At 42.5% G+C, this 27,284-nt stretch overlaps 1 protein-coding gene across 1 annotated transcript in view; it reads right to left on the bottom strand.

Moving 5' to 3' along the window:
• GART (phosphoribosylglycinamide formyltransferase, phosphoribosylglycinamide synthetase, phosphoribosylaminoimidazole synthetase) overlaps positions 1 to 27,284 on the bottom strand; it is a gene marked incomplete at its 3' end in the record, with an annotated part of 39,528 nt that overhangs the window by 3,209 nt on the left and 9,035 nt on the right. The window contains exons 5-18 of the mRNA XM_080696130.1: positions 27,164 to 27,275; positions 24,572 to 24,640; positions 20,564 to 20,689; positions 16,712 to 16,799; positions 16,164 to 16,249; positions 15,812 to 15,980; positions 12,331 to 12,562; positions 7,582 to 7,676; positions 6,915 to 7,024; positions 6,163 to 6,361; positions 4,072 to 4,323; positions 3,471 to 3,623; positions 2,325 to 2,531; positions 1,300 to 1,437 (exon numbers count right to left, since the gene is read on the bottom strand). Coding sequence (XP_080552256.1) covers positions 1,300 to 1,437; positions 2,325 to 2,531; positions 3,471 to 3,623; positions 4,072 to 4,323; positions 6,163 to 6,361; positions 6,915 to 7,024; positions 7,582 to 7,676; positions 12,331 to 12,562; positions 15,812 to 15,980; positions 16,164 to 16,249; positions 16,712 to 16,799; positions 20,564 to 20,689; positions 24,572 to 24,640; positions 27,164 to 27,275 — 2,036 coding nt within the window. The remainder of the gene's footprint in view (positions 1 to 1,299; positions 1,438 to 2,324; positions 2,532 to 3,470; positions 3,624 to 4,071; positions 4,324 to 6,162; positions 6,362 to 6,914; positions 7,025 to 7,581; positions 7,677 to 12,330; positions 12,563 to 15,811; positions 15,981 to 16,163; positions 16,250 to 16,711; positions 16,800 to 20,563; positions 20,690 to 24,571; positions 24,641 to 27,163; positions 27,276 to 27,284) is intronic.

The following is a 27,284-nucleotide window of genomic DNA, read 5'->3' as shown; positions in this document are numbered from 1 at the left end:
TAAGAAGTAAAATAGGCCTGGGGGTATAGTGCAAAGGTAGAAAGAAGGCCTTTGAGTTCCATCCAAAGTACCACAAAAAGAAAAAGAAAAAAAAAAAAGAAAATTAAAAAAAAAAGAAAAGAAAATAATTACACCTATGAGGCTGGGCGTGGTGACGCACGCTTGTAATCCCAGCATTTGGGAGGCTGAGACTGGAGGCTCGTGGTTCGCAGACAGCCTCAGCTACGAAGGCCCTCTGCAACTCAGTGAGACCCGGTTTCAAAATCAAGAATAAAAAATAGGGCAGGGGCCGGGCGTGGTGGCGCACGCTTGTAATCCCCGCGCTTGGGAGGCGGAGACAGGAGGATCGCGCAGGTTCGAAGCCAGCCGTGCTGGCGTAAGAGACCCTGTTTCAAAAATATAAAATAGGTCTGGGAGTGTAGCCTGGAGGAAGAAGGGCTTCCAGGAACCCCAGTATCACAAAAAAAAAAAAAAAAAAATAGGGCAGGGGAGGTAGCTCGGAGGTCATATGACCCTGGGTTCCATCCACAGACCTCCAAAAAAAAAAAAAAAACAAACAAAAAAAACCCAAAACAACACCTATGAGACTATATCCTAATGAAATAATCAGATATGCATTTAAGATATTGCATATTTATAGCTGGGTGTGGTGGTGCACGCTTGTAAACACAGCATTTGGGAGGCTGAGACCGGAGGGAGGATGGTGGTTCGCAGACAGCCTAAGTTACTTAGTGAGGCACTCCGTAACTTAATGAGACCCTGTTTCAAAATAAAGAATAAAAAATAGGGCTGGGGGTGTAGCTCAGAGGTCAAATGCCCCTGGGTTCCATCCTCAACCCCCCCCCCACACAAAAATTAAAAAAAAAAAGAAGATATTGCATATTTGTAAGAATGTTCATAACAATGTTAATTATGAGAGGAAAAAAATCATGCTATATCCATCCGAGAATATATCCTTATCCACAAAGGTTAAACATATATTTCTTTTTCTTAATACTAGTCACAGTAAAAGCCTTAAATTGTTAAAGATTTTTTGGTGACAAAGCTATGACACTAAAGAAGCTGGAATTTCCTTCCTGTCTTTTCTGGTTTCTCTTTAGCCACTTTCCTCACCTCCTCTACCTTTTCCTGTCCCAAGTTCGTAAGAAAAGTGGGAAGACTATGGATGCTGAAACGACAACAGCCCTTAGTGACCCCCACTCTGCTGAGGGCACCCTTACAATTTGAAAGAGGGTCTGCTTTGGGGGTGGGGCAGGGACGAAGGGAAAGTTCTACAATATAGAGGAACTCACAGCTCACCTGTTCCAGATATTAAGACAGCCACTCTTGCCTTTTTTGCTTGGGTAGACAAATGGTTTTTCAAGGAGCCATTTACCAACATTGACCCACTTACTCGCATGGTTTCAAGCAGGTTCTTGACTTTCACACGAGGGGAACCTTCATTTCACACATAGCCAAAAATTAAGTAAAGAACAATTTAAATTAACAAGAATGATAAAATATTTCATGAAAGCTTTAGAGTATTGTATTTTAATATGTAAATAAGCTAGGCCGGGACTAAAATGACTAGCAGGTTTGTATCACTTAACATTACTCCTCTATAAAATATTCCTGAAGGCTGACATATATAATCACCTCCTTCAACGAAGAATGATAGAGCATATCATAGAGCATATCACTGTATTGAAACCATAGTGGCATATTTACTGCCTGCCGGTGTTCAGCCCCTTAATCCTCAAATCTTCCTAAGACTACTCAGGATAATGCCATGACTTCCTGGCCTCAACGGGAGGCAGGGGACCCAGCAAGGCCATTCAAAGCTTTGACAGATGCTGAAAAAGAGGGTTTTTTTAATTGCCATATTAGCTGAAGGCTGTTATCTTTTCAGTGTTTGGAGAAGCTGCCTAAAAATGAAACTTAATACAACAGCAGAAAGAAAGGTAGAGAGGCAAGATCTGGAAGCGCTGACACGTTTAGTAGCTATCTGAGTGGATTTTCTGCCACTCTGCCAAGTTCTAGCACTTCTTCACAGTGCTAGAACACTGCCAGTGTTCATCATTTGTCCTTGAATTGAGCTGAACCCCAAGGCAGAGCCGCAGGCTTCTGTGCAGGACAGTACGCGGGAGAAGTGCAGGGTGTTGCTGCGCTCACGAGCATGCTACACAGGGCTGTCGGGGCCTGAGGTGGAAACCGCACTGGGGTGGGCGCTGTCAGGTAAAGACAGATGCCACAGCAATGGCTGCAACAAGAGGTGGGCTAAGAGCTGCTGAGACAGGGCTCGGCTGCATTTTAGACGGGATGTCTAAAAACAAGTAAGGAGTTACCTTCAGGACATGCTACCACACTGCCAATCACCCAGGCTTCTTCCTGGCGCTGCTGAATCTCACTCAGAACCTGCTCCGTCTGATCCTTTGACACCACGAGGACAGCTCCGACCCCACAGTTAAATGTCCTGGCCATTTCTTCTTCGGAGAGCTGTCCTTCCTGCTGTAACCATGAGAGGATCCTGGGGATCCTCCAGGTCCGGGCGTCTGCAAACAAGCAAGAGCCATTTGGTTAACTTAACGCCTCACACAAAGTACAAAGGAAGTATGAAACTGTTTATACAAAGATGTAGAAAACACAGTCAGGCGCTGCCATCTTATATGGGGCAAGACTACAAACTGGTCTTTCAGAAGTTTTTTTTGTCTTATCTTTTTTTGGGGGGAGGATTTAATTGTACTTTAGACATACTAGACCAACAATCACATCTTTTCTCTTTCTTTCTTTCTTTCTTTCTTTCTTTCTTTCTTTCTTTCTTTCTTTCTTTCTTTCTTTCTTTCTTTCTTTTTTGCGGCACTAGGGATGGAACCCAGGGGCGTTCTACCTCAGAGCTACACACCCCACCCCAGCCCTATTTTTTATTCTTTATTTTGAAACGGGGTCTCACTAAGTTGCAGAGGGCCTCACTAAGTAGCCGAGGCTGCCTGTGAATCTGTGACCCTCCTGTCTCAGCCTCCCAAGTACTGGATTACAAGCATGTCCCACCACACCCAGCAGCATCACATTCAATAGAAGCTTTGTGCTGCATTAACTCAAGGGATCTCAGAAGTCTCCTGCTGGACTAGATGTAGTAGGAGCTGAATTCCAACAAAAGCTGATGTACCAAACTTTTGTGACTGCTTAGCTGGGTCTTAGCGATGACCAAAGTGTGCCCTAAGAAGTTACCGACTCCTTTGGAGGATCTGTTGATAGCACTGCAATCCTTACATAAGCCAAATACATGACAGAATCTTATGCCTTATACATATGGATAATAAAGTAAAAAGAAGTAGAAAAGGGTCACCTCAATTCTCCATTCCTCCCAAGAAACCTTAATGACTAAGAATTATCCATGTATATGAGCACCAACTGCCCAGAAGGATTTTCTCCCCCAGTACCTTTTTTTCCTTAATGGGTTTTTGAGCACAAATCTCCTTTGGTGATCTTACCTAAATCCACCCCAAATTTCTGAGGGAGGACTCTCGGAATGTTTTCTAGCAATCCGCCACCAGTGATATGAGCAAAGGCTTTGACATGTCCTGAACGAATGACAGGTAACAAAGAGCGGCTGTAGATTCTGGTTGGCGTTAGAAGTAAATCGCCTAGAAATTGAAAAGGTAGGACAAGAACTTAGCCTACAAAACCAAACCCAAAGCATACAGAACAATTCTGAAATAGACAATAAGTGTGACCTTGTGAAGACACACAAAGTTTATCAGCAAAATCATAGGATAATGTAATTCACTGTGTGCTTGCTGGGACATCTCCAAGCAGGACAGTTTATTTGTGTGTGTGTGTGTGTGTGTGTGTGTGTGTGTTTTCCATGGGTCTGGGGATGGAACCCAGGAGCATTTGACCTCCAAGCTACACCCCCTGCCCTATTTATTCTTTATTTTGAAACGGGGTCTCACTAAGTTGCAGAGGGCCTCACTAAGTAGCTGAGGCTGTCCACGAACCGCGATCCTCCAGTTTCAGCCTCCCGAATGCTGAAATTACAAGCGTGCGCCACCATGCCCGGCTAGCAGGACAGTTTAAATGCAAACGAGTTACCTAAAGTCTGGTCACCACATCCATCGGGTGCCGGAGAGGAATACTGGAGGGAAGACTTGGCCACGATTTTCCTCACGAGGCTAAATCCATTGCTGTGAAGGCCGGATGAAGCTATTCCAACAATAACATCCCCTTCGGCGATCCTGTCCAGGTGAGGGAGTTTCTGATCCCGCTCCATGGCACCAACGGCAAAGCCAGCCAGGTCATACTCTCCAGGAGGATACATGTCAGGCATCTCTGCTGTTTCACCTCCTGGGAGGTTAGGACAAAAGCAAAGAACTCACACTGTATTTATAAATCTGCTCAGGAAACAGTGGCATCAGCTACTCTTTTTTTTTTTTTGTACGAGGGATGGAACCCAGGAGCATTCTACCTACAATCTATGCCCCCGGCCCTATTTTTTATTCTTTATTTTGAAACAGGGTCTCACTAAGTAGCTGAGGTTGTCTGTGAACTGAGATTCTCCTGTCTTAGTTTCCCAAATACTGGGATTAGAAGAGTGTGCCTCCGTGCCTGGAGACATCGGCTACTTTTAACATGACTGGTTAAACATGTGGTTATATCATATATATATATATATATATATATATATATATATATATATATATATATATATTGGCAGGTCTGGGGATGGAACCCAGGGGCATTTGATCTGAGCTACACCCCCTGCCCTATTTTTATTCTTTATTTTGAAACAGGGTCTCACTAAGTTGCAGAGGGCCTCACTAAGTAGCTGAGGCTGTCTGTGAACCACGATCCTCCGGTCCCAGCCTCCCAAATGCTGGGATTACAAGCGTGCGTCACCACGCCCAGCTTATATCCTGTATTAGCTGCCTACATTTCTGTAACAGCTTAAGAAATGTTTTCATATACATTTGATCCTTTTTTGTGGTACTGGGGTTTGAACTCAGAGGCATTCTACCACTGAACTACATCCCAAGCCCTATTTTATTCTTTTATTTTGAAACAGGGTCTAAGTTGCAGAGGGCCTCACTAAGTTACTGAGGCTGGTTGCGAACCTGCAATCCTTTTGTCTCAGCCTCACTAGTACTGGGATTACAAGTGTGTGTCACCACGCCTGGCTACATTTCATCTTTATTTATATTTTTGTGGGTCTGTGGACGGAACCCAGGGGCATTCGACTTCCAAGCTACACCCCCTGCCCTATTTTTTATTCTTTATTTTTTATTTTGAGACAGGGTCTCAGAAAGTTGTGGAGGGCCTCACTAAGTAGCTGAGGCTGTCCGCAAACCGCGATCCTCCAGTCTCAGCCTCCCGAATGCTGGGATTATAAGCGTGTGCAACCATGCCGGGCTTACATTTCATCTTTAAAATCACTCCACCTGCCAGGCATGGTGGTGCACGCTTGTAATCTCTGCGCTTAGGAGACGGAGACAGGAGGATCCCGCAGGTTCAAAGCCAGCCGCTGGTTTAAGAGACCCTGTTTCCAAGTAAAAATATAAAATAGGTCTGGGAGTGTAGCCCGGAGGTAGAAGGGTTCCATCCCCAGTATCACCAAAAAAAAAAAAAAAAAAAAAAAAAAAAACAAACAAACCCAAAAACCAAACTAAACCAAACCAAACAAAAAAAATCACTCCACCTTATAGGCAATGGTAGAGGCAGGCTTAAAGAAGTAATTTGGCCAGATTTCCCAACTCCAAATGCCCTGGTCACAAAGTGTAACAGAGTATACTTTGTGATCATATCAGATGAAGAGAAAAAAAGTGCTCGGCAGGCAGTCTAAATTAGAAATTGTGCTCTAAAAGATTGAAGGGTGTTAGACATGGTGACATACATCCATAATCTCAGTACTTGGGAGGCCAAGACAGGTGGATTGAAGGTTTGAGGTCAGCCTCAGGACTTAGTAGGATGCTTAGGAACTTAGCTCCTGTTTCAAAATAAAAACGAGCTAGGGGTGTAGCTTGGATGTGATTCCACGTCAATGGACTCAATCCCCAGTACCAAAAAAAAAAGGAGGGCCACGACCAGGAGCTGGAGCTGGGGGTGCAGCTTGCCTAGCATGGGCGAAGTGCTAGGTCCAGCTCCCTAGCACTGAAAATAAGGAGAAAGACATTCAATGGATTACCATACCAAGGAGAGCACACCCAGCTTGACCACAAGCTTTAGCAACTCCAGCAATAACAGCTTCAGATATATTCAGGTCAAGTTTTCCGCAGGAAAAATAATCGAGGAAGAAGAGGGGCTCTGCTCCTTGAGCCAGGATATCATTGACGCACATTGCAACCAAGTCTTGACCGATGGTATCGTGTTTATTGCACAGCTGGGCAATCTACGAAGAACAGCATGAAGATCTGCGTTAGAGAATGAGCTCCAGGAAAGCGAGCGAAGGCTGCGGACCTGGCTAGCCCTTAACACCTCCAGACAGAAGGACATTAGATCCCGTGAGCTACCTGGTGTCAACCTATGTCCCGCCCCTCCTTTTTTGTGTAGTACTGGGAATTGAACCCAGGGACACTTTACCTCTGAGCCACACCCCCAGCCCTTTTTTATTTTTTCTTTGGAAACAGGGTCCCACTAAGTTGCTGAGGGTGTCTCTGAATCCATGATGCTCCTGTCTTATCCTCACAAGTGTTGGGATTACAGGTATGTGCGACCATGCCTGGCTCCCATATCCCTTTTTATGCCCTAAAATAGCTTTCTATTCAAATATAGTCCCAACAATATTTTGTTGCTAGAAACGAACAGATATTTTAGCCATATTACATGGTACTAGGTTTAGTTCTTTTTAGGTCATGTATATCAAAAGAGAAAAGAATGTATCCGATACACCATAATTTCATTCTTATCTTTCACAACATGCCTTTATTCACATTGGTGTCTACCTTCAGTTTAGTTCCAACTCCATCAGTTCCAGAGGCCAGAAGAGGATCTTTGAAACCAGCTGCTTTCAAATCAAAAAGACCAGCAAAACCTCCCAGATCAACATCACAGCCTGTTGGAGAAGACACTATTTTTAACATTTTTTTTGGAGGTACTGGGGATGGAACCCAGGGGCTTTCTACCTCCAGGCTATACTCTCAGACCTATTTTAAATTTGTTTGGAAACAGGGTCTCACTAAGTTGCTGAGAGCCTCATAAGTAGGTGAGGCTGGCTTCGAACCTGTGTGATCCTCCTGTCTCACTTCCCAACCACTGGGATTACAAGTGTGCGCCACCACGCCCGGCTTACTTATTATATTTTAATACATCAATTAAACATGAATATTCATACTACTTCTTCACAAGAACAGTTAAAATAAACAGTTTTTCCTGAGAATGGGAGAGTACCATATGCTCAAGAAATTTATCAAGGGAATAATAACATTGTAGATAAAAAAATGCTTTACTTAATATAAGAGACAAGAATACGGATGACTATGGGTTTGGTTTAAGTAGGGCAAGACTTAATGGAATCTGGCACTCATTTGGAAAACTTCTCACTTTAATATAAAGCCTACATTAATTATATCCGTCAGTTAATGAATTGGCCAAGTATAGAATCTGACTTACCTGGTCTGGAGGTGGCTTTTGCTAAAGGCTGTATTTTCTTAACCAGCATATTCCCAGCTGCAATGTCTACCCCAGATCCCTTATAAGTCAGGCCCCTAAAGAAGTGTAAACAGTTAACAACTAAAACATCATTGAATACCAGAAAAAATTATTTTAATCTTAAAATATTCAGGCAGAAGATATTTCAAGGATTTGTACATTCCCTAGGGTGCTTAAAAATTTGTTTAAAGTCAATGCCTAGACTCCATCCTTATAGATTCTATTTCATTTGGTCTAGGGCAGGTCCCAGGGATGTCTTTAAATAACCTCCCCAGTTGACCCCACTGCATCATTTCTATTGAGAAGCACTGCTCTAACTTTATTACTTATTCCGTCCAGAAGTACTTCTCACAGGCTGCTACACACACACACACACACACACACACACATTTTTTTGCAGTACTGGGGATGGAACCCAGGGTCAATCTACCTCTCAGCTACACCCCCAACCCTATTTTTTATGTTTTTTTTTTTTTTTTGGCAGGTTTGGGGATGGAACCCAGGGGGACATCTGACCTCTGAGCTACACCCCCTATCCTATTTTTATTCTTTTATTCTTTATTTTGAAACAGGGTCTCACTAAGTTGTGGACAGCCTCACTAAGTAGGCTGTCCGCGAACTGCGATCCTCTGGTTTCAGCCTCCTGAATGCTGGGATTACAAGATATGCCACCATGCCTGGTTGGCTTACTGATATTTTTATATGTTTTTTTTTTTATTGTGGCAAAATGCACATAACACAAAATTACCCTCTTAGCCTCTACCCCAAATATTTATATTTTGGTACTAGGCATTGAACTTGAGAGCATTCTACTTAAGGTACACCCCCAACCCTTTTTATTGTGAAACCAGAGTCTTGCTTATTTATCACACGCTAGCCACAAACTTGCGATCGTCTTGCCTTAGTCTCCCAACTATTGGGATCACACGTGTGCACTGCCATGTTTGGCATGACCTTAACCATTTTTAAGTGTGCAGTGGTTTAAATAATCATAATGTACAACAACCATCACCACCATTTACCTCTGACTCTTTTCATTTATTTATTTATTTTTTTTGTGGCACTGGCAATCGAGACCAGGGCCTCCTACCTGACTTAACACTCCCAGCTCTGTTTTATTTTTATTTTGAAACAGTCGTACTAGGTTGATGAGTCTTACTACTTGCTAAGGCTGTCCTTGAACCTGTAACCCTCCTGGCTCAGCCTCCCAAGTACTGGGATTACAGTGTGTGCCTCCATGCCTGGTTCCTTTTCGTCTTATAAAACTAGAAACCTCTATTCTATTTTTGGTATTTTGCCACAACCTCTCTTGGTTTAATTTCAGTATAGGCAGTGTCAAAACAAATTTTAAAAAGTGAAAATAGGGAAAGGGGTGTTGCTCAGTGGTAGAACACTTGCCTAGCACACATGAGACCCTGGGTTTGATCTCCAACAAAACAAAAAGGGAATATTAGAGTTATAAGAATTCTGTAAAAAGGCTGGGCCTGGTGGCACACACTTGTAATCCCAGCATTTGGGAGGTGGAGACCAGAGGAATCCGGTTTGCAGACAGCCTCAGCTACGTAGCAAGGCCCTTTGCAACTCAGTGAGACCCTGTTTCAAAATAAGACTAGCCGGGTGTGGTGGTGCATGCTTGTAATCGCAGCGCTTGGGAGGCTGAAACAGGACGATTGTGCAGGTTCAAAGCCAGCCTCAGCCACTTAGTGAGGTTCTCAGCAACTTAGTGAGACCCTGTTTCCAAATAAAATATAAAGTAGAGTGTAGCCCAGAGGTAGAAAGCCCCTGGGTTCCATCCCCAGTACCACACACACACACACACACACATGAGAGAGAGAGAGAGAGAGAGAGACTGAGACTAAAAAAAATAGGGCTGGGGGTGTTGCTCAAAGGTACAATGGCCCTGGGTTCCAGCCCTGGTACTGAAAAAAAAAAAAAAAAAAAAAAAACCAAAAAAAATCTATAAAAATATCTCTAAATAATCAAATAGTTCTTAGTCCAAGAATATCTAACTGTATCAGTTTCCTTATAGTTAAGGAGAATAGTAAGCAATATTAAATACTATTAAAAAATAACCAGGTAGGCCGGGTGTGGTGGCGCACACTCATTTGAGAGGCTGACAGGAGGATCACACAGGTTCGAAGCCAGCCTCAGCTGGCTTAAGAGACCCTGTTTCCAAATAAAAAATATAAAATAGGTCTGGGAGTGTAGCCCAGAGGTAGAAAGGCTTCTAGGAACCCCAGTACCACAAAAAAAAAAAAAAAAAGTAAAAAAATAACCAGGTAATGATAGTCAATACACTTTTTTTTTGTGTGTGTATATGGTCTTAGGGGTTTAAACTGGAGAAATTCTACATCTGAGATATACCCTCAGCCCTTTTTAGTTTTTGAAACAGGGCCTTGCTAGATTGCTGAGAATCTCACTAAATTGCTGAGGCTGTTGGCCTCAAATCTGTGATCCTCCTATCTCAGTCTCCCAAGCACTGGGAGGCCTCCCAGCATTTTTGTACCACTACACCTGGCTTTTAAGGCACCATTTTTAGAGATCAAGTTTGTGAATGTGGCAATTGGCAGAAAGTGAGAATTATAGCAAACGGGGATGCAGTGATGGCTGAAGAAATGTATTTTATTAAAAATAGCTGTTGAGCCAGGCATGGTGGCGCATACTTATAATCCCAGAATTCGGGAGGCTGAGATTGGAGGATCGCACTTCACGGACAGCCTCACCTACTTAGTGAGGCCCTCTGCAACTCAGTGAGACTCTGTTTCAAAAATAAAAACACTAGGCCGGGCGCAGTGGCGCACGCTTGTAATCCCCGCGCTTGGGAGGTGGACACGGGAGGATCGCGCAGGTTCGAAGCCAGCCTCGCTGGCTGGCTTAAGAGACCCTTTTTTTCCATATAAAAAATATAAAAAATAGGTCTGGGAGTGTAGCCCAGAGGTAGAAGGGTTTCCAGGAATCCCAGTACCACCAAAATAAATAAATAAATAAATAAATAAAATAAAAACACTAAAAAAATAGGTCTGGGGGTATAGCTCAGAGGTAGAATGCCCCTGAGTTCTATCCCCAGTACCGACCCCAAAATAAATAAATAAATAAATAAATAAATAAATTAAAAAAAATAATAAATTAAACAGCTGTCAGAGCCGGGTGTGGTAGTGCACACTTGTAATCCCAGCACTTGGGAGGCGGAGATGGGAGGATTACAGGTTTTCAGCCAGCCTCAGCTACTTAGGGAGGCCCTCTGTAACTTAATGAGACCCTGTTTCCATATAAAGAATAAAAATCAGGCTGGGGCATAGCTTGGAGAAAGGGTTCAATCCCTAGTCCCGCAAACTACACAAAATAAAAAACAACTATCTGACCCAGGTGCGATGGTACACACCTGTAATCCTAGTGCGATGGAGGTTGAAGGAGGACTGCAGGTTCAAGATCAGCCTTAGCAACTTAATGAAACCCTCTTTCCAAATAAAAATGAAGACAGGCTGGGGTATAAAACAGAATGCCCCTGGGTTCAATCCCCAGGACTAACCAAACCAAACCAAACCAACCACCAGGGTACGATGAAGGGTGAATGGGCTGGCACTGACAAGGGCAGCAGCCCGGAGTCACTCTCAGATGGGAATCAGAGTCTTACTGGCTTAAAATAGCAATGTCGTTGTGTCATCTTGGTTGTATGTTTAACGTAAAGAACTCAGAAGATTATAGTTCCTTGAAAGAAGTCATTTCCATGAAATCCAGTCACTTTCGAATGAAAAAATAAATTTTTAGCACAACATTTTAATATTATTGATTCTAAGAAAATCTTCAGTGTTTAAAAAAATTCCTCCCTAGCCGGGTGTGGTGGCGCACGCTTGTAATCCCAGCACTTGGGAGGATGAGACAGGAGGATCGCAGAGGTTCGAAGCCAGTCTCAGCTACTCAGTTAGGCTCTCCACAATTTAGTGAAACCCTGTTTCCAAATAAAGTACAAAATAGATCTGGGAGTATAGCCCGGAGGTAGAAAATCCCCTGGGTTCCACTCCCAGTACCACCAAAAAAAAAAAAAAAAAAAAAAAAAATATATATATATATATATTTATATTATATATTACTTATATATAATATATATAAATATATATTGCTAAAAAATTTCCTGATTAGCAGTACAGCTTGAATTAAATTGCTAAAAATGTCTTGTCCTAAAATATACTTATTATCCATACATGGGTCTGAAGAATAATAGTAAAGATAATATGCTTTTAAGAAATCAAAGACACTGGAACCAGAAGTTTATTGATCTTACAAAGGAATAGTTGTACATATCAGCAATCAATAAGGGTCAAAAACTTTTTTAGAAATAGGTAGAACTGCAGTGAGAAAACGAGACTACCACAATTCAGGACAGCCAGATGACATTACAAGGCCGGGCGACCAATATGCCCACCTGGGGCTCTTTGGTGCAACTGGCATTATGATTCAGAACAATATTTATCTGTGATAACAAAAGGAATAAAAATCCTCATTACCACTATCAGCAAAGGAACTACCACAGTTTTTCTATTCACTCTGAATATTGCTGGAAACACCTATGATTCAAACCGAATCCAGGCCAAGTTCAGATCGTTCCACAGAGAAAAGCCTAAGAATGACCTAGTGCAGGGCTAAGGGTTTCCTAGCTAGTGTTTACGCCAGGTCTTAATCCGTGCTCCCACCACCCCAGGAGATTTTTACCTGGGCTGCTGGAGGAAAGCTATGGCACGGAAGCCGATGTCCTTTCTATAAACTGCTCCCTCAAACTTGATAGCCGCGAGGCCTTTCTTGGCTTCTTCAAGAGCTGAGAGGAGACTTTCTTGGATGGCGGTTACTGTAAGGACCCGACCCCCGCTGGTAACTACTCTGCCATCTTTAAGGGCAGTGCCCGCGTGGAACACCTCTAGTCCTAAAGCCTGAGCCTCAGGAAACCCTGTAAGAGAAGAGATTTGATGCACAATTTGAATCACAGTAAGATTTCACACTGTGAAGAGATTTACAATTTCCTCAAGTTTTCTTTTGTGGTACTGGAGATGGAACCCCGGGGCATTCTACCTCCAAGCTACACTCCCAGCCCTATTTTTTTTTGTTCTTTATTTTGAAACAGGGTCTCACTGAGTTGCAAAGGGCCTAAGTAGTTGAGGCTGTCCACACACCGCGGTCCTCCTGTCTCAGCCTCCCAAATGCTGGGTTTACTAGCGTATGCCAACACATCTAGCCTAAGTTTGTTTTTTTTAATTCCTATCAGGAAATTTCCCCTAAAGATAGTCTGTTCTTAGGATGACAGTTATAGTCCTAAAACCTTATGTTATGGTAAATTTCATTATAAAACTATTATTTCAATGAGGAAGGGGAGAAAAAAAGCTATGGCCTAAATTGTTATATTTATTTATTTTTTGATACTAGGGACTGAGCTATATCTCCAGCCCTATCTTAATTTTGAGACTGGGTCTCTCTAGGTTGATAAAAGTCTCACTACTTGCTGAGGCTGTCCTTAAACCCGAGATCATCCTGTCATAGCCCCCCAAGTACTAGGATTATTAAGTGTGTGCCACCATGCCCAGCTCAGAACTGTTTTAGAATTAAAAGTACAAGCTGCACTAGGCGTGGTGGTGCACGCTTGTAACCCCAGCGCTTGGGAGGCTGAGACAGGAGGATCGCACAGGTTCGAAGCCAGCCTCAGCTACTGAGTGAGGCTCTCAGCAATTTAGTGAGACACTGTTTCCAAATAAAGTATAAAATAGGTCTGGGAGTATAGTTCCATCCCCAGTACCACACACACACACATACACAAAAATATATGAGCCGCGCGTGGTGATGCATGCTTGTAATCCCAGCATTAGGGAGGCTAAAACAGGAGGATTGTGTTTTGAGGACAGCCTCAGCTACTTAGTGAGGCCCTTTGCAAGTCAGTGAGACCCTGTTTCAAAATAAAGAATAAAACATACGGCTGGGGGTGTAGCCTGGAGGCAGAACACCCTTGGGTTCCACCCCCAGTACCACAAGGAAAAAAAAAAGTACAAAGTTACTTTCTCTTCACAAGAAGTTAAAGATTGGGCTGGAGCCAGGCACAGTGGCACATGCCTATTATTCTAGTACCTGGGAGGCTGAGACGGGAGGCTTATAGGTTTTAGTTCAGCTGAGCATCTGACCGTCTTTCAAGACAAAAAACAAACAAACAAACAAACAAAAAGATAGAGCTGGGTGTGTACATCCGAGTGAGGATGCTCCTGGGTTCAATCCCTAGCGTCTTCCCATTTACACACACTGGATTGGGAATGTAGCTCAGTGCCAGAGTGCTTGCCCCGTCTATTCAAGGCCCTGGGGTCCATCTTGAGATATCAGCCCTCATAAGTAAGTAAAGTTAAAAATAAAAAGGAAGATATAATAAACACCACTCAATAAATCCTGCAGTTGGCCACACCTATCTCTTAGGACCTGTTTTCCTTTATCATAGTCACACACTAAAGTTGCTTTTAAAAATAAACCAACAGGCTGGGCATGGTGGTGTATACTTGTAATTCCAGTACTTGGGAGGCTGAGGCAGGAGTTTCATGGCCAGCTTCAGCTACTTAGTGAGACCCTGTTTCAAAATAAAGAATAAATAATAGGGCTAGGGGTATAGCTTGGAAGTAGAATGCCCCTGGGTTCAACCCCTAGTACCAAAACAAATCAAACCAAACAAACAAAAAACCTCAACAGGATTACTACAATGGAAATATACTAAGTAATATTTTTTCTAAATAATGATTGTAACAACTTAAGACAAATTTGATTTAAATTAATTTTGAAGTTGGTTGAAAATCGATGGAGTCATATTTTCTCCATTTTCCAGCTCTCAGACGTAATTTTGCATTTAAAACATTAGATTCTATTTTTAAATTTTAAAATGATTCAAGAAGTTTGTTTATAAAAAACTGACCTTAAATTAAGGAAAAAAAAAAAAAAAAAAAAGAAGGAAATCCACATCTCCACTTTGTCTTTCCCCCCTTCTCCATATGTTTTTAGTATTCTATCTATTTGGTAGTTTGATAATATGCATATTCCCAGCTGGGCGTGGCGACCCACAGTTGTAATCCTAGCATTTGGGAGGCTGAGACAGGAGGATCACGGTTCGCAGACAGCCTCAGATACTTAGTGAGGCCCTATGCAGTTCAGTGAAACCCTGTTTCAAAATAAAGAATGAAAAAATAGGGCTAAGGGTATAGCTCAGAGGTGGAACGCCCCTGGGTAAAACAAAAAAAACAAAAACAAAAACAATCTTCCTTGAGTGTTCTGACTACACAGAGCCATTCAGTCACAAGCACTGCTGGTTCTGTAAGATCCATACCTCTTCAATCTTGGGGAAATTTCACTGATACCAAGGATCTGGGTTCTATCTCATCTTTCTTTGGGCATTTCCCAAAGCAACCAATTCCTAACTGTCCAGTTGCCTTGTGTAGTATTCACAGGGAATGGTCTTACTGTCCAGGCAAGAAGTTATTAGGGTCTAAGAATCAAACACACAGCTGGGCATGGTGGTGTGTGCTGGTAATCCCAATACTTGGGAGGTTGAGACAGGAGGATCACAGGTTCGCAGAAAGTCTCAGCGACTGTTTCAAAATAAAAGATGAAATAGGGACGGGGGGCATAGCTCAGAGTTATAATGTCCCTGGGTTCAACCCTCAGTAACTGAGTCACACACACACATTGGGTATACTGGCACATGCTTGTAATCCCAGTACTTGGGAGGCTTACACAGGAGGATCACAGGTTCAAGGACAGCTCAGCAACTGAGACCCTGTTTCAAAATAAAATAATAAAACAGGGCTGGGAGCCGGGTGTGGTGGTGCATGTTTGTAATCCCTGCGCTTGGGAGACAGGAGGATCGCACAGGTTCAAAGCCAGCTGTGGTGGCTTAAGAGACACTGTTTCCAAATAAATAAAAGTATAAAATAGGTCTGGGAGTGTAGCCCAGAGGTAGAAGGGTTTCCAGGAACCCCAGTACCACCACCAAAAAAAAAAAAAAAAAAAAATAAAAATAGGGCTGGGAGTGTAGCTCAGTAGAATGCCCCTGGGTTTCATTGCTAGTGACACACACACTGACAGGTTTCTGATGGAAACAAAGGTTTCACATGCTTCACAGGGAGAACATGAGCAGGTATTTGCAAAAGAGGAAGGCCTGCGGTCCCCTGGTGCTCACCCGTTATCTCCACACCCTTGGTGTAGGCTCCAGGATAACCGTTACTTGCCATGACGACAGTTAGGGCACTGTGATTTTCTAGCCAAGTGGGCAGAGAGGTGTGCAGCTGGCCGTCTAAGGTGGACCGAACCACTTCATACAGATCGCTTTTAAGAAGTGGGAGGATTACCTGGAGAAACATAATCGAGGTGGCAGGAGAGAGAAATTTTAGTTTTCTTCCTGACATTTTATCCATTGGGGCACTAGAAGATTTTGCATGTTTCTCCAAATTATTTCGAGGCTAACAAATGGTGAGATTGTAACAACACACACCTTCTACAATTGATAATTATCTTTAATAACTGTTACCCACCTGGCACTCTGGGTCACCAAAACGGCAATTAAACTCCAGAACTTTTGGGCCATCCTTGGTCAGCATTATGCCAGCATAAAGAATGCCTTTATTAAAAGAGAAAAAGGAGAGGGAGGGAGAAACGGTATCTGAAATGAGGATATTGTGCTGTGAGTATAAAAATAAGAACACAAACTTCTAATACTCAAAGTTTTGGAATAACCATAAACATCGCGACAGTGGCCAATTAAAAGGTGGTAAAAAGACGAAACGGGAAAAAATTTTTATCAAAAGTGACTCTATGGCCGGGAGTGGTGGTACATGCTTGTAATCCCAGCATTCGGGAGGCTGGGACAGGAGGACTGCAGTTTGTGGCCAGCCTCAGCTATTTAGCGAGGCCCTGTTTCAAAATAAAGAATAAAAAATAGGGCTGGGGGCGTGCGGGTGTAGCTCGGAGGTAGAATGCCCCTGGGTTCCATTCCCATTACTGAAAAAAAAAAAAAAAAAAAAAAAAAAAAAAAAAAAAAAAAGCAACTCTATAAATGATGTCCTAACATCACGGTGCTTACCTGTGTATGGAGTACCTTCCTGCAGCATGCCGTCTATTGTCTTCTGAAGGACAGCATTTTTAATTTTTAACAACAAATCCTTAGAAACCTGGGGAACAGAAATACTTAAATACAACTGCTGTTTGAAAAAAATCATCTCCTAAGTGGTATCACATAAGACAATGAAGTGGAACAAGAACTATCACTACCAGGATTGGCCGAACACAGTTCATAAACTAAGAAATTTCCTACAATGTTCATAACACGTGGGTACTTTAGCATTATTATTACTCTGATTTGGTACTGGGGATTAAACCAGGGCATTCTACTTCCAACCTATATCCCCAGTCTTTCTTATTTTAATCCTTTTTTTGTGGTACTGGGGATGGGCACCCAGGAGCATTCTACCTCCAAGTGACACCCCCAGCCCTATTTCATTCTTTCTTTTGAAATAGTCTCACTAAGTTGCAGAGCACCTCACAAGCTGCTGAGGCTGGCTGTGAACCTGTGGTCTTCCTGTCTCAGTCTCCCAAGTACTGTGAGTGCAAGATAGGCTCTATTTTTTATTTTGAAACAGAGTGAGCTGCTGAAGTTGTTACTGATGGCTGCCTCAAACCCGAGGTCCTTCTGTCTCAGCTTCCCAAGTATTAGGATTACAGGCATGACCACTGCACCCAACACTACTTTCATAGAAGAACTAAAAGAGCTAAAAAATTCTGGACATTCAAGGACATATACATAGTTAGAAAACGGCACTATTTTCCCTTTGCTTACAGTGTAAACGTATATCCTCATTTTTAAACCATCCTTCAGTACTTCACCAAACACACTAAAAATTTAATTTTTAAATAATAAATGCTCTCAGTATGGTAAATTATCACGAGCAGAGGCTAAATTATATGTTCCTCGTCAAATAAAAGATAAGTGCTAACCAGTATTTTATGAGAAAGAGAACTTGTTAAAATGCATCATATTATTTTTTGTGGTACTAGGGATTGAACTCAGTGGCATTCTACACTAAATTACATCTCCAGCTCTTTTCATTACTGAAATAGAGTCCAGCTAAATTGCCCAGATGGACTTCAACTTGTGACCTTCCTACCATAGCCTCTGTTAGGAGTGGACACCATTGTATCTGTCTCATTCTCTCATTCTCTCTCTCTCATTCTCTCTCTCTCTCTCTCTCTCTCTCCCTCTCTCCCCCTCTCCCTCTCCCTCTCCCTCTCTCTCTCCTGAATCTGGAGATGCGGGTGGGATTCTACCACTGAGCTATATTCCCAGTCCTTTTTATATTTAATTTCTTTTCTGTGTGTCCTGCTGAGGATTGAACCTGGGGCATTCTATTTTTGAGCTATGCCCCCACCCTATTTTATTTAATTTTGAAACAGGATCTCGCTAGGTCCATTAGAGTCTTACTAGTTGCTGAGGCTGTCCCGGAACCTGTGAACCTCCTAGTACTGGGATTACAAGTGTGCACCACCATGCCCCGCTTTTTTTTTTTTTTGCGGGTCTGGGGATGGAACCCAGGGGCATTTAACCTCCGAGCTACACCCTCTGCCCTATTTTTTTTATTCTTTATTTTGAAACTGGGTCTCACTGAGTTGCAGAGGGCCTCACTAAGTAGCTGAGCCTGTCCGCGAACCGTGATCCTCCAGGTCTCAGCCTCCCGAATGCTGGGATTACATGTGTGTGCCACCACGTCTGCCTGGCTTATTTTTAGTTTTGAAATAGGGTCTTGCTAAGTTTCTGTACTCTTGCCTCAAACCTGCAATCCTATCTCAGCTTTCTAATAACTGGAATTACAGGCCTGTACCATCACGGCCAGCTTCAGGTGGGAGAGAGAGAGACAGAGATGGAGAAAGAGAAATTTTGTTTATATATTTGTTGTTGTTGTTGATGTTGTTGCTTTGTTTCATAATCCCAAGTACTGGTGTTACAGGGATGTGCCACCATATGGCTTAGGGTGTGTATTTTCGAAGCTTCATAGAATTAATGGTAAGAGGTGGTACGTGTCTGATAATCCCAGTTTCTCTACAGGTTGAGGCAGAAGGATTCAAAGTTCCAAGATTTGCTGGGCAATAATAGCAAGACTTTATTTATTTTTTGTGGTACTGTGGATGGAACCCAGGGGCCTTCTACCTCTGGGCTACACCCCCAGACCTATTTTATATTTTATTTGGAAACAGGGATCTCACTAAGTTGCTGAGAGCCTCACTAAGCTGCTGAGGCTGGTTAGAACCTGTGTGATCCTCCTGTCTCAGCCTCTCAGGTACTGGGATCACAAATGTGTGCAACCACGCCTGGCTCTAGCAAGACTTTATTTTAAAATAAAAAATATAAAGGAGTGGGGATGTAACTGGGTGGTAGAGAGCCACTGGGTTCAATCTTCAGTTTCTTGAAAAATAATAACGAGCCAGGGATGGTGGTGCATACTTGTAATCCTAAGTACTTGGGAGGCTGAGACACAAGGATCACAGGATTGTGGCCAGCTTCAGCAAGTTAGTGAGGCCCTCTGTAACTTAGAGCCTATTTTAAAATAAAAATAATATAGGGCTAGGGGTGTAGCTGAGAGGTACAATGCCCCTGGGTTCAATTCCCAGTGCCACAAAAAGAAAAAAGACAAAAAGAAGAGAAATGTAATAATGAAAGTGAAAAACGCCTTTTTTACCCTGAGATTGTTCTCTGTACCCTTCCAGTGTACACTACACACATTTCACAAGCCTATGTATTTATATATCTAAATTTACTAATTTAATTGCGAAAATTAGAGATAGTTCTTTGAAAAGAAATAACAGTTAAGTTTCTGGAGTGCTAATTTACTTATATTCCAATACTGTGGGTTTCTTATAAAAATAATATTCATTAGCCGGGCGTGGTGGTGCACACTTGTAATCCCAGCGCTTGGGAGGCTGAGACAGGAGGATCGCACAGGTTTCAAAGCCAGTTTCAGGTAGTTGGTGAGGCTCTCAGCAACTCAGGGAGACCCTGTTTCCAAATAAAGTATAAAATAGGTCTGGGAGTATAGCCCGGAGGTAGAAAAGCCCCTGGGTTCCACCCTCAGGTCTGAAAAAAAAAAAAAAGAAAAAAAAAGATATTCATTGTTTGGAAATGTTATCGAACTGTTTCACAATTCATTCACTCCTCCCCACACCCCTCCTCTTTTTTTGCGTTGTTGGGGATGGAACTCAGGGGCATTCTACCTCTGAGCTACACCCCCAGCCCTATATATTTTTTTTTGAGGTACTGCGGATGAAACCCAGGAGCATTCTATCTCTGAGCTACATCCCCAGCCCTATTTTTTTTTTTTTTTTTTTGCCAGTCTGGGGATGGAACCCAGAGGCATTTGACCTCCGAGCTACATCCCCTGCACTATTTTTTATTCTTTACTTTGAAACAGGGTCTCACTGAGTTGCGGAGGGTAGCTGAGGCTGTCCGCGAACCGAGATCCTCCAGTCTCAGCCTCAAATGCTGGTATTACAAGCGTGCGCCACCACGCCTGGCTTCCTATTTTTTTTATTTTTTATTTTGAAACAGGGTCTCACCGAGTTGCAGAGGGCCTCACTAAGTAGCTGAGTATGCCCGTGAACCAGGATCCTTCTGTCTCAGCGTCCCAAAAGCTGAGATTACAGCATGTGCCATACGATCATGCGATCCCCCCCACCCACACACATAAACATTGTACTTATGAGCTAGTCCCTGGATATCCAGAGATGATCTCCAGTTAAGAGGCCAGCCTGGCAAACAGAGTGAGACTCACCTCAAAACAAAACAATAACAAAAGAATCTGATTGCTAACTGGTAACAGAATTTACAGAAACAAACCCAAACCCAAACAGAGAAGCACCATTTAGGGGCTCACAACTGTTATAGTACCTGAGGTGTGGGGCAGTAGGCCCCCATTCCCCCCGTGTTGGGGCCGTGATCGCCCTCCAGTAGTCGCTTGTGGTCCTGTGCTGGTGGCATGGGAGCCACTGTCTTCCCATCAGTGAAACACAGACACTAGGGAGAAAACAGCTTAGTCCACTTAGGTTAAATGCCAAAAAGTAAGAAAATATTCTAAGAAGGTAAATTATATATAGCCTTAACTCTTTTTAGGATACAAGTTTTTTTTTTTTTTTTTAAATAAAACCTGATACTTAAATAACACTAAGCTACAGAGCTTGTATACTCAACTCTCTAGCAGCTCTGCCATTTTTGAGGTTAAGTTAGAAAAAAAAAAAAAACATGCTATTTTCCAAGTAAAATACTTTAACCTTTTTCCTTGGAAGCTTCCACATATTAAAACTTTACTTAAGGACTTCCGGGAAGATGGCGACCGAGAAAAGTGGGGCTTAAGAGCCCCGCTAAAAACCAATCTCCATTACCACAAAATCAGCGCCTTTCATAGCCAGAAAACACCATCACCAGAGAAACAAAAAACCCACCAGGCTCCAGAGAGAAAGCGGACTGAGAACAGAGCTCAGAGCCACAGAGGAGATACACCGGCCTCACGCCCGAGGACGCGGCAGCAGTACTATACTGCCGGCGGCAGCAGTGAATTCACCAGATGGCTACAGCAAGCCGAGGTGAGCTGCTGCGGAACAGCCAGTCGGGATCTTTCCGTGCAGATAGTATTTAAAGCTCCCAGTGGCTGAGCTCAGCACACGCTGCAGGGACTCAAAGTGGAACTCAAAACCAGAGAAGAAAAAATACACCAGCCTCACGGCTGAGGGCGTGGCGACGGCGCCATATTGCCACCGGCGGCAGCAGCAGTGAATTCACCGAGTCTAGTACAGCTACATCTGCGTACTCAAGAACAGTGAGTCAAATTGCAGGCCACAGAGGAGAAATCCCAGTACTGTACTCCCTGGGACTTGACCCAGTGGGGGAGTGGCGGTGGCAGAGATATCACACCATAGGAGAACGTGCAACCTGGCACCCCCCATAGTTTAAAGCAGCCTCTATCGACTCCCTGGGTCGGAGACTCTGTGATACAACCCAGTAAAGGAGTAGTGGGGTCAGAGATACTACAGACTCGAGATCCAGAGCACCTTAAGTGAAGTCATAGTGACCCAAGGGAAGAACCCAGAGAAGGCACAAACTTCCGAAATCATGGGAAAGAGGAATAACACTGGAGCAATGAATGCCCACAACCCCACAACATCAGAACCTGATAAAACAGAAAATCAGAGATTTCTAGAAGATCAAATCAGGAAAATAACTGTAGAAATAATAGAGGTGCTTCAAAAAGAACTCAGAGAGAGCCAAAAAGAGATAAAGGATGCAATTAGTGAAGTAAAGGCCTCAATTCAAAGCACAAACAACCGATTAGACCACATGGAGAACAGAATCTCGCTCTTAGATGATCATTCCAAAAATGAACGCATAGTTTCTAATCTAGAAAAAAATATCCAACAGCAGGAATCTGATATTGAAGAAATATGGGCCCATTTTAAGAGAGCTAACCTAAGAATAATTGGAATAGAGGAGGGAAAAGAAAGTGATAGCAAAGGGATCAACAATCTCTTCAAGGAAGTAATAGCAGAAAATTTTCCAAACATAGAGCAAGAGGTCGATACACAGATCCAGGAAACTTATAGAACTCCCTTTAGACAGGATCGGAGAAGAGGATCCCCACGCCACATAATTGTCAAAATGACCAATGTGGAAGCCAAGCAGAGAATCTTAAAGGCAACAAAAACAAAGGGCCAAGTGACATTCAGAGGCAAACCAATTAAAATCACTCCAGACTTCCCAAACCAAGTCATGAGAGCCAGAAGGGCTTGGAGTAACATATTCCAAACTCTGAAAGAAAACAACTTCCAGCCAAAAATTTCCTACCCAGCAAAACTTTCTATCAAATTAGATGGATAAATAAGAAGCTTCCATGACAAACAGAAACTGAAGGAATTTATGTCTTCAAAACCAGCACTAGAGAAAATACTCAAAGAGATTAACTACAAAGAAGAAATAGGTAACACACACCAGAACCAGAGAAACAAGATTTTCCATCCAACAGACAACTAAGATTGGTTATATGTGGAGATTCATTATTTATGTTAGTCTCTTACCTATCTCTAAATGGTATTGTTTGCCTTTATTGTTGTTAATTTTTAGGATTTCTAGTTGGAATATTAATATACCTTCAGATATAGCATTTGGAAATATTTTATCCAATTCTATTAGTAACTTTTAACTCTGTTTACATTGTCTTTGGATATACAATATTTTTTTTATTTTTTAGGGAGTTTGTATATTCTTCTGTTGCCTGTGCCATTGAAATCATTTCCAAGAAATCACTGCCAATTTCAATGTTGTGAGGTTTTATGACCCAGATTTTCTCCTAAAAGTTTATAGTCTTAAGATTTATATTTAGGTCTTTTATCTATTTTGAGTTAATACTTGTATATGGGATTAGGTAAGGGTCCAATTTTATTCTTTTCCATGTAATTATTATTTTTCAACAATAATTAGTTAAAAGATTATTATTTCCACCACCAAATGTTCATGGAAACCTTGTCAAAAATAACTTGACAATATAGGGAAGAATTTAGCTCTAGGCTTGTATTTAACTCCAATGGTTTATATATCTGCCTTTAGAATAGTACTACACTGTTTCAATTATTGTAGCTTTATATGGTTTGAAATCAGAAAATATATATCTTCTAGCTTTGTTCTTTTCCAAGATCGTTTTGGGTATCTAGAATCCATATTCCATATTAGGATAGATTTCTTTCTGAAAAATAAATATATAAATATATGATAGTTTCACCTAAAAAAATAGAAAAAAATATCCTCTGGTAAGAAAGAAAGCAAAAAGAAATATTGAAATGTTATCTTTAAGTCATCAAAGCTTGGTATCAGACAAATGAAACTGTTATGTGAGATTATCATTTTTAATTTTGGATAAATTGCTATAATACTAGATGTCAACCACTAAGCCAAGCATGGGAAGGAGGGATGGGGAGAGAATGGGGTGGGGATCGGGTGGGGGCAGACTGGGTGATGTGTGCATGTATGTCTACAAAAGTTTGTATCCCATTATGATGTATGAATACAGTGCACCAAAAAACAAACAAACAAACAAAACAAAACAAAACAAAAAAAACCCAAAAAACTTTACTTAAGTTTTACTTAAGCCGGGCGTGGTGGGGCACGCTTGTAATCCCCGCACTTAGGGGACTGAGACAGGAGGATTGCACAGGTTTGAAGCCAGCCTCAGCTACTTAGTGAGGTTCTCAGCAACTTAGTGAGACCCAGTTTCCAAATAAAATATAAAATAGGTCTGGGAGTATAGCCCGGAGGTAGAAAGCTTCTGGGTTCTACCCCCAGTACCACCAAAAAAAAAACAAAAACCAAAAAACTAAAACCAAAAACTGCTTAAGTGGTTACATTTCATCATTTATTGTATAATAAACTATGTGAAAGAAAAAATGTGAGCATATGAATCAATCCAGCCTGTCTAGGTGCCTCCACTAAGATACCAGGGATTTTTTTTTCCATTTGTAGTCCAAATGTTAACTACCCACACATTATTTTGTACCCAATGGGTTTATGTTTTTATTTTTTATTATTATTATTATTTTTTTTTGCGGGTCTGGGGATGGAACCCAGGGGCATTTGACCTCCGGGCTACACCCCCTGCCCTATTTTTTATTCTTTATTTTGAAACCAGGTCTCACTGAGTTGCAGAAGGCCTCACTAAGTAGCTGAGGCTGTCCGCGAACCGCGATCCTCCAGGTCTCAGCCTCCCGAATGCTGGGATTACAAGCGTGCGCCACCACGCCCGGCTTGGGTTTATGTTTTTAGATGAAGCAAGCAGAATAAAGTAAGTCATCTTTGGGTGAACTGGTCAGATAACATCACATATGCTGTAAAACTCAAAGAGATGAACATACGTACAGATACTTCTTCTCCTTCAAGAAGTTCTTCAATGATAACTGTTTCTCCAGCCGTTCCAAAAGCTTTCTCCTAATTATGAGTTAAAAAAAAAAGCTTAGTATATTTAATATTTACTTCCTGGGTATGGCAGAGCATGCTTGTAATCCCCATGCTTAGTAGGTGGACAAAGGAGGATTGTGCAGGCTCAAAGCCAGCCTCGCTGGTTTAAGAGATCCTGGTTCCAAATAAAAATATAAAAAATAGGTGTCTGGGAATGTAGCCTGGATGTAGAAGAGTTTCCAGGAACCCCAAATATTGTAGTTGTTCTCCCCTGCCCCTTTTTTGTGGTGCTGGGTTGAATCCAGGGCCATTCGACCTCTGAGCTATACCCCAGCTCAGAGGCAGAAACTGGGCCTCACATGTTTGATTTTCAGACTTTATGTTTTCTTGATATTTAGAAATAAAGCAGATTGACATGGGTAAATTAACTTTAGGAACAATCATTTAATATAATAACATAGCTTGGAATAAAAAGGCTTGTCCTTATTTATTTATTCTTTGCAGAACTAGGGATTTAACCCAAGGGCATTCTACCGCTGAGCTACATTCCCAACCCTATCTTTTTATTCTTTAATTTCCCCTTCCTTCCTTCCTTCCTTCCTTCCTTCCTTCCTTTCATATTATCAGAGATGGAACCCTGAGGCATTCTACCTCCGAGCTACACCCCCAGCCCTAATTTTTATTCTTTATTTTGAAACAGTCTGAGTTGCAAAGGGCCCCACTAAGTACCTGAGGCTGTCCTTGAACTGGACCCTCCTATTTCAGTCTCCCAAATGTAGGGATTACAAGCGTGCGCCACCACGCCCAGCCCTCAAGTTTTCTTATTTTTAGTGTGATAATAATGTAGAGCTAACACTGCTACCAATTGTTCCCCCTACTCTCCTGAGAATTTGGCTTTCTAGTTTCTTTCTTTTTGCGATGTTGGGGATAGAACCCAGGGGCATTCTACCTCTGAGCTACACCAGCCCTATTTTTTATTACTTATTTGAAACAGGGTCTAAGTAGCTGAGGCTGGCCAGGAACTTGTGATCCTCCTGTCTCAGTCTCCCCAGTACTGGCATGTGCCATCATGCCTGGCACTCTAGTTTTTAATAAAGGAAAAACAAATGTTTTGAGGAGATAGAAAGGAAATAGGCAGATAGGGAAAAGGCCTCTGTAGAAAAAAAGTTAATTTCTTGAGTTTCCTGACAAATGCCTGAAACTCCAAAGGCTCAGAGATAAGAAGGCCAGAGCTTCACAAAGCCATCTGTTTACTAATCAACAAACCCACTGAGCAAGTCTGGCATTCCTGAAAGGAGACTCTTCAAAGGACTTGCAAATACCCTATGCAAATTCTCCTAGGAATCCCAAAAGTCACCCTAACCATAAGCAGACTTGATGGCAAAATGGGGACTTTCCTGCTCAGGACCCCCTCCCCTTTTGGGGAGTTGTCCCCCCCACCTCAGGTTGTGTTGGCCCTGAGAGAAGGCAGAGTGCATCTGAGGGCACGTGGCTCGGGCGACTCTCGAGTAGTGACCTGAAGGCCTCTGCTGGACATCATGGCTGGCCAGGCCCCTAGGGGTGACCTGCACCTCTTTTCTGGCAGATCGCGTGGACTCTGGGAGAAAGTAGTTTGCAACTGATGGGCACTTGGCTCGGGCGACACTCGGGTAGTGACCCTGAAGGCAGCTACTGGACCCCGGAGTTCCGACCACCCCTATGGGGTGTTTGGCCACTTTTCTCTATTCCCTTCTGGCAGATCGTGTGGACTCTGGAAGAAAGCAGCCTGCTCCTGAAGGCAATTCGGCTTGGGCTACTCTCAAGTATTGTCCTGAAGGCAGCTGCTGGACCCAGAGTTCCAGCCCCTTTGGGGGTGTTCAGCCACCCTTCCCCCCCCCCCCGTTGCTTCCAATAAACCTTTTACTCCCCTTCCTGAGGTCTGTGGGTGTCATTCTTCGCTCACCGCAGACAAGAACTCGCCGGGTTTCCTCTCAAGAAACCCCCGTTTCAGTTTCATTATCAGCACTTAATCTTCACCTTGATTATGATCATATATGTTCGCCTAATAATTACATTAAACACGCCTGTGGAAGAGTCCTCTAAGGGAGTATGATCACAACCAAGATGGATCATGAGAGAAAAAACCAACTGATCTACTGCTCCACTTCTCTTAGATCTGGGACACATGGGGCAGATACTTTGGTTCTCAAGGATGGTTTGAGAATTTATTTGTAGGTGTTATAGTCTGAGGATTTTCTACTTTTCAGTAGCAGACAACAAAGGATCTTAAAACTAACTTCAAAAGAATAAATTATGGGTTAGTTATTAGTGTGGATCTGTAATAACCGTTTTATAGAGGACTAGAATACACAGTATTATAAAAAATCAACTTGTGTGTTACATAGGTTTTCCTCATTTATTTTTGTGTGTGGGACTGTGAATCCAACCCATTGCCGTGGCCTGGTAAACAAGTGCTCTAACACTGAGCCACACTGCTGGCCCCAGGTTTTCCTTATGTTGAGGTACATTTTATGAACTGAGTATTTATCCATTGTGAACAGAGAAGCAGTTTACCTGCATGATCTCCTGCACAGCTCTGCAGGCTTCCTCTTTACTCTTTGCAACAATCACTCCTTTCCCAGCTGCAAGACCACTGGCCTTCACGACCAAAGCAGGGAAGTCCGCACTGTGAAGA

Source organism: Muscardinus avellanarius (genome assembly GCF_963383645.1).
Source record: "Muscardinus avellanarius genome assembly, chromosome: 5".
NCBI lineage: Eukaryota > Metazoa > Chordata > Mammalia > Rodentia > Gliridae > Muscardinus > Muscardinus avellanarius.
The sequence above is the reverse complement of the archived record's forward strand: the minus strand, read 5'-3'. Positions and strand labels throughout refer to the sequence as shown.